The sequence below is a fragment of the Leopardus geoffroyi genome, chromosome B3 (genome assembly GCF_018350155.1).
Source record: "Leopardus geoffroyi isolate Oge1 chromosome B3, O.geoffroyi_Oge1_pat1.0, whole genome shotgun sequence".
NCBI classification, from domain to species: Eukaryota; Metazoa; Chordata; class Mammalia; order Carnivora; family Felidae; genus Leopardus; species Leopardus geoffroyi.
This window is the reverse complement of record NC_059337.1, coordinates 74,496,666-74,508,301: the sequence shown is the minus strand read 5'-3', so window position 1 is coordinate 74,508,301 and position 11,636 is coordinate 74,496,666. Positions and strand designations below refer to the sequence as shown.

General features: G+C 47.4%; 1 protein-coding gene across 2 annotated transcripts; it reads right to left on the bottom strand.

The window, feature by feature from the left end:
• Positions 1-125: 125 nt before the first annotated feature.
• On the bottom strand, positions 126-10,660 carry LOC123583432 (dehydrogenase/reductase SDR family member 4-like). 2 transcript variants are annotated; one of them, XM_045450490.1, is made up of 8 exons: positions 10,459-10,660; positions 9,196-9,373; positions 5,346-5,447; positions 3,243-3,313; positions 3,094-3,145; positions 2,655-2,789; positions 2,189-2,244; positions 126-643 (listed from the first exon to the last, which is right to left on the bottom strand). In XM_045450490.1, exons 1-8 carry the CDS (start codon positions 10,587-10,589, stop codon positions 529-531), a joined length of 840 nt encoding a protein of 279 aa, XP_045306446.1. In that variant the 5' UTR covers positions 10,590-10,660; the 3' UTR covers positions 126-528. The 2 variants fall into 2 exon arrangements, with proteins under 2 accessions (XP_045306446.1, XP_045306447.1); XM_045450491.1 differs by lacking the exons at positions 3,094-3,145; positions 3,243-3,313 and having other exon boundaries at positions 10,459-10,624.
• Between the last annotated feature and the right edge of the window lie 976 nt (positions 10,661-11,636).

Genomic DNA, 11,636 nt, shown 5'->3' with positions numbered 1-11,636 from the left:
ACGCTTAGGTCCTGGAGACAGGGAGGAGGATTAAGGGGATCCAGGGTTGTAGCTCACTCAATCTCTGCTTGGCTACCACATCTATGTACCCTGCAATGACAAATGAACACACCTACTCAAAGCAATACAGTCATCTGCATTTTATTTGCACCTCCCTTTGCAAGTTGTTGATTTTCCAACTGCTCTTTCCACCCGGGTTCCTTCAATCCCATCTCCCTCAAATTCCCCCATGCCCAGGAAAAAAATATTAGTTTTTGCCAAGGTAGACTCAGCTTTCTCAGCAGGCCTGCCCTATGTTCTCAGGGGAAGTCTTTATCTAAAGCTACAGCAACAGGGTGAATCCTCATAGGACCACACCTTGACCAGAAGGAAGGCTGGATCTTTTCAGAGGGCAGAATTGATTTTGGGGGTGAGGCAGGGTGTAAGGTGAGCAGTATATTAGGCAGAGGTGGGAAAGACTGATAAGTGCTGGAACAGTACTCAGGAGTTAGAGCCCAATTTCTGCCCTGGTGAGTTCTCTCCAGGTCCTCAGAGACGGGATGGGGTCCCTCCACCCACTACCACTGTTTCCCCAGTGATGTAGCTGGCGTCTTCAGAGCACAGGAAAGACACGATGCCTGCACACTCATCTGGTTTGCCTATCCTGAGGAATAAGAGAAACAAGGAACGGAGTAAATATCAAACAGGCCAGACCCCCTGACCTGGCCCTCAGGGCATGAATGTGCTTATTCAAAAAGTATCAGATGATTTATCAGGACCAGTGTATAAGCTTCTTGTCAATCAAAAAGGGTTACCATGAAGATAAGCTGTCATAATAAATACTGCCTAAATACTGCATGCTGTAAAAACCACCACACATTATATTCAAATAATACAGAGACACTCTGTGTTTTAGAGAATCAGGACACCACGATCCAAAGTCATACAGATAATCTGGTGAGCAGCTATTTTGTTTCACACGTGTGTATACTATTCAAGTGTCAGGTAGTCTGTAAGACAGTAAATGGTTTGTTTAAAATGATTCCATTTATATTGCTTCAATTCACAGACAACTTTTTCAGGAATCTGTTTTTGTCCCTTAAAGTCAGGTTTGTTTTGTGAGAATGTGCTAATTCTCGGTGTCTGTATCAGTGATTGCATAGTTAGGGAACACTGTAACCTAACCAAAGAATGCTCTAGAGGTGGGGGTAGAGTAGGTACCTCAAACTTAGAAGGCCTGGATTAGTGGTTCTCCATCATAGCTGCACACTATAATCATCTTGGAGGCTTAACTTCCTCCCCACCCTGGCCTCTCACCTCGCGAAGGGAAAAAAAAAAAAAAAGCCTAGGTCCTATATTGGACCAATTAAAAAAGAATCTCTGGGAGTGGAGCCTGAGCATTTGTAGTTTCACAAGTGCCCAGCTGATTCTAAAGCACATCCAAGATCAAGAAGCATGGGTGTAGACATTCACTGAGGCTCCAGGATGACAATGCCCTGACTTGTTAGTGAGTTGTGAAGTAGGCGTGCAGCTTATGCCTGACATCAGAACAGCTTTGGGTGCACCTGAGGGGATCTGAAATGTTTGGACCAGCAAAGAGTAGGCCTTGCTGGCATGTGTTCTTGAGAGAACAAGATGGAGAAGCTAAAGAGAAGAGAGTTTCCAGAAGCCACAAGCTGGAGAGAGGCAGGGAAATTAGAGGAAAGGGAACCAGACAAAGATACCTGAACAGTTTGGCTAGCCCTATGGGGAAGAGGCGAGTTTTCTTAGCAAGGGGAGTTTTGGGACTTAGTAAAGCTCTTCATTCCTTTTATTTGGATTGTAGGATCATCAACCTGAGCTCTGGAAACATGGCTTTTTATTCAAGGGGAACTAAAAAGCAGGGTTTTGGTCTTGGTCTTGGTCCCTGGGTGCTAGGGATGCCCAGAGATGGAGGGAACACCCAGGTGGAAAGAGGAGTCAGGGTTTTTCTCAGAATGGTGCTCTGCTGAAACCCAGATGCCTGTGTTTGGTTTTTGCAATGCAGGTGGATCCCTAGCACATGCCACCATAGTGACACAGTGTTCATGGACTTGGGAAGTCTGTGTGTGCCACCGAAGAGGGCACGCTCATGTTGTCTGTGGGACCAAAAGACAGCAAGCTGTAGGCTGTGTGAAGGACTGGAACTTTTGTCTTTGTCCTTCCTAACCCTCCCCTGTGACAGTCTTACCTTGTTATCTGCATGGTTTCTTTTATGCTCTCCTCCCTTTCCTTGTCCATCCAAAACTGCAGGAAAAAGGGACATCTCTTTATGTGGCAGAAGAAGAGGACAGGGAGAGGAGAAAGTGCCACCCTTATGTCAGCTGAGAGGAAGGCTGTAGAGGACACCCTTTTACTTCTTAGTCCTCCTCAGTTCCCAGTTGTTTCCCTCCTCTGTTCCATTCTTTTCAGGTGCTAGTGAGGTTGTTGCTGGGTGTCCCCAGTTCTCATCCACTTAAGGAAAAACGAAACCGCATGAGCAGAGGCTGAATTCCTGTCTCTAGTGCACACCTCAAGAAAAGCGCATGTGGGGTCTGATCTGGACCAGTGGCTGGTATGGGGGGGGGGGAATGTCAAAAAAAGTGCAGGGATCAGGGCGGAAGGTACTGGGCTTCCCCATCTGGGAAGATGCCCCTAGGGGTCCCAGGGGTCCTCACCACACGGCTGAAGCTAGTCTTGATGAGTCCTGGTGCCAGGCAGTTTACCCTGATGTTCCTTTGGACCAGCTCTTTGGCCAGGTTCTTGGTGAGGCCTAGCAAGGCTGTTTTACTAACATTGTAGGGGCCCAGGCCCTGGGGAAAGGAGACAATGCATTAGTATCTTTGTTTACAGTTCATTCTTGGTTCTTATAGTAAGACAGGACCAAGTGCAGTAGATAATAGGGCATCTCCTATAAGGGAGGGTCCCCAGCTACAAAACTGTCTTGTGGCTAACCCGCCCCTAGGTTAGGATTTGTGGGGGCAAGGCATCTATTTTGTGGGAGGGGGCTTGGTGGTGTGACTCCAAAAGGGGACACATACTAATTAGGATCACTGGGGGAGTGGAAAAATGCAGGACTGGGGAGGGATGGAAGTAGCAAAGAAGGGGGGATCTTACAGGAAATGGGGTGTAGGCTGCTATGGAGGCCACAATCACCACTGAGCCGCCTCTGGAAGAAGAAGAGAATGAACCTCTTCCCAATGGGAACCCTGGCCCTCAGCCCATATGAGGTCCATCACATCCACGCTCCCTCTCACTGTCTGTACCCTCGTTTCTCCATCTCTGGCACCACTGCCTTTGTCATGAGGGCTGTGGCCTTCACGTTAATGTTCAGAATCTGAAACAGAGAGAGAAGGAGAAAGAGCATGAGGGAAGAGCTGGAGAAGGCAGGGCAAGGAGGACTTATAGCAGGGTTCCTGGGATGTTTGTTGGGCCTGGTGCAGAGCTCAGATGGTTTACTTGGACCATACAAGTACAGAGGCCAAGGCCTGGGGAAAAGCACCTCTCACCGGCTTATTCAGCTAGAGAATGATGCATTAGGTTCGGGTGAGAAGGAAAGGAACCTGGTTCTTCTTGTCTCCTAACCAGCCAAGTATGATTTGACCTATATTAACAGGGCTGCTTTGGACTTGAGCTGGATTTTCTGTGTTCCTTCCAACTAGGGAGAACTCGGAATTGGGTTGGCTTACTGGACCTGCCCCAGAGTGGGCCATGCTGCTCAGGGAAAATGTGGCCTGACCTTGGGCACTCGGGATTGTTTTAGCATTTCCCTGGCTTCTGAGCTTAAGGAGTGAGATGTTTTTGGCCCTCCAGGATGGACTGTCTGGCTGGATATTTATTGGAAAGTGGGATCATGACGGGAGCACTTTTGCAGGAGCTGGAGCACAAGCTACAGTCAAAACCCTGCATCCATAATTTGAAACAAATGCATAACCCTCATTTATGTAGTTCTAGGCACTGCTGGGATATTCCTCTCCCGTGCCCCATGCTGACTTCTTATTTTGAAAATTTTAATCTTACAGAAAAGTTGAAATAGAAAAACAATGAATATCCAGAAGGTACACTTTAGATTCACCAATTGATCACATTTTGCCCGATTTGTCCTATCTGTGTATCTATGTAGTTTTTTCCCCCTGAACCACTGAAGATAAGTTACAGTCATCACAATGCTCTATCAGTAAAAACTTTAGCATTTTTTCCCAAAGAATAAGGACATTCTTACACACTACCATCCATTATCACACCAAGAAATTTAACATTTGTAATAATGATTTTACCTAATACGCTGTCCATAATAAAATTTCCCCAGTTGTCTCCCCAAATGTCCTTATTTAAAAAATCCAGAGTTTAATCAAGGATCAACCACTGAATTTATATTTGATGTACTGTGACATTTTAAAAAATGCAAATTAAAAAGAAAAATTACTTGGTTTAAAACTGATTTTCATGTGGTCTTTATTCAGACTGCTCATGAAAGATGTTTCTCTACTTTAAAGAATATCAATCAGGAACTGAGTCACTGAAGAGCATTTGGCACTTTGGTCTTTATGTCTGTGAAACACTGATAAACAAACTATAATATTTTAGTATCCTTAAACTTCAGTGTTGAGAAATTATTGATGACATCAGAGTAAAAAGCAAAACCATGGGAGATCATAAAAAATTTAGCATTTCCAAATCATGTGCGAATATTAACCTTAGTAAACAAAGACAAATATTTTAATTAAGGCTTTATAATTAAAAACTGTAGTGTGTGAAATATATCACAAATATAATTATACACGCTCACATTAAAACCAATATTCCACACTTGAATTTAGACATCTGGATCTCAGATTTTCTTGACACTGCAGTTAAGAAGAAAAGGGCACAGGTCTTTTGCCAAGATTATAAGTTATAAAGCGGTAACTTAGGTCATTTCACCAGAATTGATATTTCACTTAACTAGCAGCTATTAACATTTTCCAGCTAATGAGAAATAGTTCTTTTTTAGAAGCTGGAAAGGGGAATGGGGTGTGGATAAGTTTAGGTGTATTAGCTATTGGCATATAGTTGCCATGTCTCTGCTGGAAATAAACCAGGAAGAGCCTGGATAAGCATGTAGGGGGAGAGAGCTGGGGAATGAATCACAAGAAGGCTAGCAAGGAGCAAATGGAAGAACAAAACTGGGGAGAAGCAGAAATGAAAGAAGGGCAAGGATAGAAGAAGCCACCCCCCACTTGCCCTTTACCAGGTGCACTCCAGGTGTGTGCAAATCACAAGGATTCCTCACATTTACAGTGAACTTGACAAATGAATTCTAAAAGCAGACTGAGTTTGTTCTGGCCATTTTCTGAGGCCTGTCCCCTGCTCCTTTAATCCCCTCTCACCTTGTCCCACATCTCCTCGGTGGCATCCATTATGTTTCCAAAGAAAGGGTTGACGGCGGCATTGGAGACTAGGATGTCAATGCCCCCATGGAGGTTCACAGCCTAGAAGGAGGAGTAAGGTCTGAATTAGGACTGCAGGTCAGTAAGGGAGGTGCACTTATCAATGCTGATGAAGAATTCCTTCTTAGGAATGAAATGATGTCAAAATGATGTCTCTTTTTCATGAAACATTTCTCTCCCAAGCTACCCTAAGCTCTGCCGCTAAATGTTTCAGGTTGTCTAGTTTCTTTCTTCCTGCCCCCACTTCTAGGGCTGCTGCTGACCTTTTACTCTTCACACTTTCCCTTTGGGGAGCTCCTCGATGCTCATGGCTTCTTCAGTCCCACCTCAAAATCCATTTCTAGACGCTTTCTCATTTCACACCCAGTCCCAGCCCCATTTCTCCAGTTTACTGTCCAGTTCTCCTTGACTGAGTTACCGTTATCTCAAACTCAACCTGTCCACACCTACTTGAATAGAGAAACGGTTTTAAATAGGCCAACAGAAAGTCACCCCTGGAAGGGCCTTTAGACCACCCAGCCCAGTGTCCTCATGGTGAAGGTAACAAACTGTAGTCTAGGGAAGTGAATTTCTCAGTAATGATATAAGAGGGCTGGCCAGGAACAGGAGGCCTGCTCCCTGGGACTTTGGGAGAGGGCAAGTGCTCTGCTCAGGGCACAAAGCTAGTTAGTGGGGGCAGATCTGAGGTCAGCATCCCTTCTACCACAGAGGTAATACATAAGAGTCCTCTGAAAGTGAGTTGAGCTCTCTATGAAACTGACTACCCAGGAGCCACGCTGGGGAAGGTACCAGCTTGGGTTTAAAGCGGTTTCACACTTGGTTATGATGTCATTTTCTCTCCCCGCCCCCCCCCCACTTTTGGCTTACAGGCATGGAAGATTCAAGGCAGAAACTGAGATTTAAACAGGGAAAGCCAAGAAAGGGAACATTTCACCTCGCTAATAAATTGTAAGTAGATGGCGAAGGCATGTGCCAGAGTAATGAGTGGCCAAACAGAATCTGCCAACAATACATGACTCTGAAACCAGACGATGCATTTGCCCAGAATGGGCAATTCTGATGCCTTGGGCGAGCAGCACTAAACGGGCCCTCAATCAACTTTGTGCTTCATGATTTGGCGCACAGAGGGGTGTTATTAACAATGTGTACCATCTGCTAGCTCCCGTTTTAACTAATTATTCTTGCTAACTAGGTGCTAAGCTCAGTTGCTTCTACACTGCTGAAGGAATGCTTGGGCTGTCAACATGTAAATTTAACAAAATTTAAAACCACCTAAGCTTTTAAAATCAGTATGAATACTATCTGGTGCTCTGTAACTTTTGGTGTCCCGGCACAAGGCCCCAGCCACCTGCTTTGGCTCTGTGTAAGTTTCGCCTATGGATTTTGGACGAGCAAAGTGCAGAATAAGCTAGAAAGGGATGTTGGGGGTGGGAAGCCTAGCAGCTTGGAGAGGGGAGAAGTCTAGGTTTTGCCCAAACAGACAGAGAACCATAGAAGATTAATGAGAAAGGCATTATGACTACCCAGGTGTCTCTTAAGCCTGTTCTAAATTGTGTGATCACTACACAGAAGTGATTAGGAGTTGGGTGCTGTTTTCTGATAGATATATTTTTTAGAAAAAATACCATCAAGTGGAGAAGCAGCCGATCTAGTTTCTGCTCCCCACACCTTTGAGAAGCTTCGCTGTGCAGATTTAGAAGCTGCTGGATAGTAACCATCCTTAAGGGAGGAGCTTTTCCCAATGCAGGCTAACAGTTCTTAACAGGCAGAACCCATCTCAGATTGCTAACAAGTACCCTATCCTGTTCTCCACCGAAGAGTTGTTTTTGACTCATCCTTCCTATTTCCCATTTCTTGACACTGGGTTAGGAAGAAAAAAAATCTTGGTTGGTTCCCACTAGAGGTCTCTTGGGCATATCCATTCTGGTCCCACTGCTGCTGCTCCAGACCTGAATGACAGAAACAGCTTCCTTGCTAACATCCTTGGCTCAGAGTCTTTTCTACTCTAATATATCCTCTTACCAGTGCCAGATTATCTTTTTAAAATGTAACCATTTTCATCTTGCTCAAACCTCATGTGGCTTCTTATTTCCTCCAAGAACATCCAAGCACCTTTGGCAAGCTCTGGAGGCCCCTGTCGCTTGCCCTTCCCACCAGCACTCCTGAGCCTATGCTCTCTGCTGTGAATTCACAGGGCTCCCTCTACCCTTCAGTCCCTCCTTGGTTGGCTGCTCATTTTGCAGGGTCATTTGAAATCCTGTCCCAACTCCATCTATCCAGTCTCACGCCCTCCTCGAGGTCTAGCTCAAACCCCACTTCTGAGCCAGGGCTGTAGGACTGGTTAAGTGGAGCTGGTCAGGGTGAGAGGTTGTTTCCCTGACAGGATCTGGACATTAAATTGCTATGCACATTTCATATGGCCAGTCAGCAACTGGCCCAGGATTCTAGATGGCTCCCTTCACCCTTGGGATCAAGGTCCTAATCTCAGACACTGTCCAGCAGCCTATTCCAGGAAAGGTGACTTTCTTGGACACACATTTGGCTCTCTCCAATGCTCATTCGAGTATCTGCCAGATGGTTCCTTAAAAATGGAATGACTTTATATGGTCTATTATATCACGGTTTACCATTGTTTAAGGTATCCCTCTTCTAAGATTACCAAATTATTTCTTCCAGCCTTCCTATTTGTTCACACAATCCCTTACTTTCCATCTAGGGTAGATTCTCCCTTCTACTCTAGGGAATAAAGCATGTGCCCTGAGCCTGACGGAAGAGTGGCCTCCTTTGCCAGATATTCCTATTTTCTTGGGTAGCTGGAAGGTTGGTGCCAAATACCAATTCTGACACTGGCTTAGACTCTTTTTCTTTTTTTCCAAGTTTATTTATTTATTTTGAGAGAGAGAGCACATGCGAGCAGGGGAGGGGCAGAGAGGGAGGGAGAGTGAGAGAATCCTAAGCAGGCTCTGTGCTGTCAGCGAGGAGCCTGAGGCGGGGCTCAAACTCATGATCCCTGAGATCATGACCTGAGCCAATACCAAGAGTCTTATGCTCAACTGACTGAGCCACCCAGGTACCCCTTAGACACTTTCTCTGAGACTAAAGTCCAACTGTGCACCAAAGGCCTGACCTGATGCTAATGGAGAAATGCCTGGTGGTCTGTAGTCAGCTTGGCTGGTCTGGGTTGACTTACAGCTCTTCCTAACTGGCTGTGGGAACTTGGGATGTCGCTCCAGCTTTCAGAGCAGAATGTTCTGAATGTTCCAAAACAGGGAGAATAGTCCTTGCCTTGCTTGGGTTGTTGTCAGGTTTAGAGATAACCCATGAAGGCTCTGAACAAAGTGAATGGCACACAGTAGGTGGTTGAAACATGGTGGGGTTCCTCCTAGAGAAGGCACTCGAATCTATAAACTAAAGATCATGGGATTGATTATTGGCCCAAGGGTGGGAACATCTATTTTGTGATTGTATTTACCTTTCTCGTCTGCCCAATTAGATTGGAAACTACTGGAGACCCAGGACCAGCTGGCTTTCTGGGGGACCCAAGGGATGATGCAGAGTTGAAACATTAGAGTGGTTTTTGATTCTCTGACTGGGATGGGATGATTCTCAGAGACATAATAGAAAGGCACACAAAAATGTGCTGGTGGATTGGTGCATAACGCATGGTTATGTTTTAGTTAATAATGCGGGCTTGGATCACACCAGTGTTGTCTAGGAAAGCAGGGAAGTAAGCTTAGACTGGCTCCCTTCTGCCACCTCCTGGCTCTCTGCCCATACCCTTGCTGCTCACCGTGGCCACCAGTCGCTCCCGGTCCTCGGCCTTCCCCACATGGCACACGGTGCCCACCACGCTCAGCCCCTCCCCCTGCAGCGCCGCCACTGCCCGGTCTACGTTCTGTTGCTTCCGGCTGCTGACCACCACGTGGGCCCCGTCCCGGGCCAGGCGCCCGGCGATGGCAAAGCCAATCCTATGGGCAGAGAGAGAGTCAATGCCAGTATGGGGGAAATGGTTGAGAGATGGGCCCTGGAGTCAGAATGCCCAGCTCTCCATCTGTATGACCTGGTGTCTACCTTACGTGTAAGAGGGCTAATGGCATAGCCATTACCATACAGATGGACATGCTTCACATGTTTTTAACACTCATTTACTTGTTTTTCCTATGGTTTTGGCTGTCAGGCTACGTTCCCAGGCACTGACATTACCTTCCACAGGCACCTTCACAGTGACAGTCCCCATGCCCTGTAGGGACTGAAGGGAGAGAAATGAGCTAGGGGAGTAGCAACAGCCACTTCAATGATTAGAGGGTCTCACTCGAAAGAGCCCCTGCCCCCCCCGATACCTTCCTTACTAGTCTACATCATCTTAAAATTCTGTTGTTAATTATGTTTTGGGGTGTATGTGAGAGGGTGGGTCTCTAGTAAAAAAATGTAAATTTTTTACAATACTCTCCTGGGAGTAAGAGTTACACATTTTGCAACTGTTGGCTATTAGCATTTCGCATACATTGCATTTTAGATTTGCTGGCATCTAGCAAAGTCCTGTGGGGATGAGAAACAGGGATAGACAAGAACGGTGGGTGAGAAACAGGCTGGGCAAGGGCAAAATGTACTGAGCTAAACAAAAACCTGGACGCATGGGTCTTGTGTCCCATCTAGGTGAAGGGCTCCAAATGGGGAGTCTGGAACATTTCCATAGTTGATGGAGGCAGAGGGACCGGATTTTTGAAATCTGGACTGTCTTGGATTTCTGGTGTTTGGTCTTCCCAGACTCTAGGGGGGGCCGTTTGATTGGGGGAGCCCGGAGTTACTGGGACACTGGATTTATGCAGGCAGTACTGAGGTGGCGCAGTTGAGCCAGAGGCAACAGTGGAAGGAGACTGGCAGAAGGGGAGGATTCGGTCAGGCTGCAGGCCGACCACGTGGTTCTTTTCTTCTGGGGTCGGACTCTTCCCGGGAGTGACGCTTGAGGACTTGGGCCGGGAAGCAAAGGTCAAGGGGATAGTACCTGTTTCCAGATAGTGGGGGTCTCAGAGACTCCGGCCCGGGCACTCACCCGTCTGTGGAGGCCGTTACTAGGGCCACCTTATTGGCGAGCGGGCCCCGGCGTGCCATCCCTGAGCTGGCCTTCCGCACGGACTCCCACGCCGGCGCGCAGCAGTTCAGCAGCAGCCTCGCCTGCTGCATGGCCGCCGGACCTTAGAAGGCTCTGCGCCTCTCAGGATAGGTGACTGCCCGCCCCGCTCCCCGCCCCGCTCTCCGCCCCCCGCCCGGCAAGTCCCGCTCAGCGTGGGCCCTTCACACCCGGAGCCGGTTGTGGCTGCGGGCGCCCCCTGCTGGCGCACGGCCGCCGCGCCCCGCCGTCCTCGGCGGCTGTGGAACAGTGCTGTCTGCCAGGGTTTCCTCCAGGGGCCCGTTCAGACTTCCGCACAGACTTCCCCACCCTTGGCAACGCTCTCCACCCCTATCTGCTTGACCCTATTATTTGTCGGGGTGGCGGAGAGAGCTTTGAATTGATTGCTTTTCTTTCCCAGAACTTCAAGATGGACCTCCTTCTCCAAGAAAGTCTGAGTCTACGTGTGTGATAGCTCACAAGAGGGCAAATGCTTTGACATTGCCCATGGAAGTGAAGCCTGTGGTCCTCTCAGAGTCACCAGGTGAGGGTCTCAGATGAGGGTGGAAGAGCCTGGGAGACAGATGTGATGGGGAGGAGTAGCTGGGCTGGGTCTAGCACTTCACACTGGCTCAGGGTCTCCTCCATGCTCACAGTCCTGGAGGGCTGACTCTGATCACTGTGGTAACCAGCATGCAGGGAAAAAGATCCTGACTGGACAGGACTTTTCATACCCTCTACCGTAAGAGGACTGCCCCATTGTACAGGGCCTAAGTGGTAGCAAGAGGTGAGAGGATCTCCCAGCCAGTGGTGGAAATACAAACTCAGGAGTACTCAATTCTCCATAATCACCATGTCCCCTGGTCTTAGCCTCCATCCTAGTTCAACAAATATTTATTGAATGTAAAAGCACTTTAAAAACTGGAAACTACTAAACACATAGTGATTATTGCCACCATAGAGTAATTATTATTGTTGCTACAGGCCAGGCTCTTCATCTGTAAACAGAGGATGCTGGAGGAGATGATGAATAAAGTCCTCTCTAGCTGTAAATTCTGTTCCAAGACTTCACCCCACCCTTCTGCGGAGCAGGCTGAAATGATCTCCCTTCTGGGTGTCTG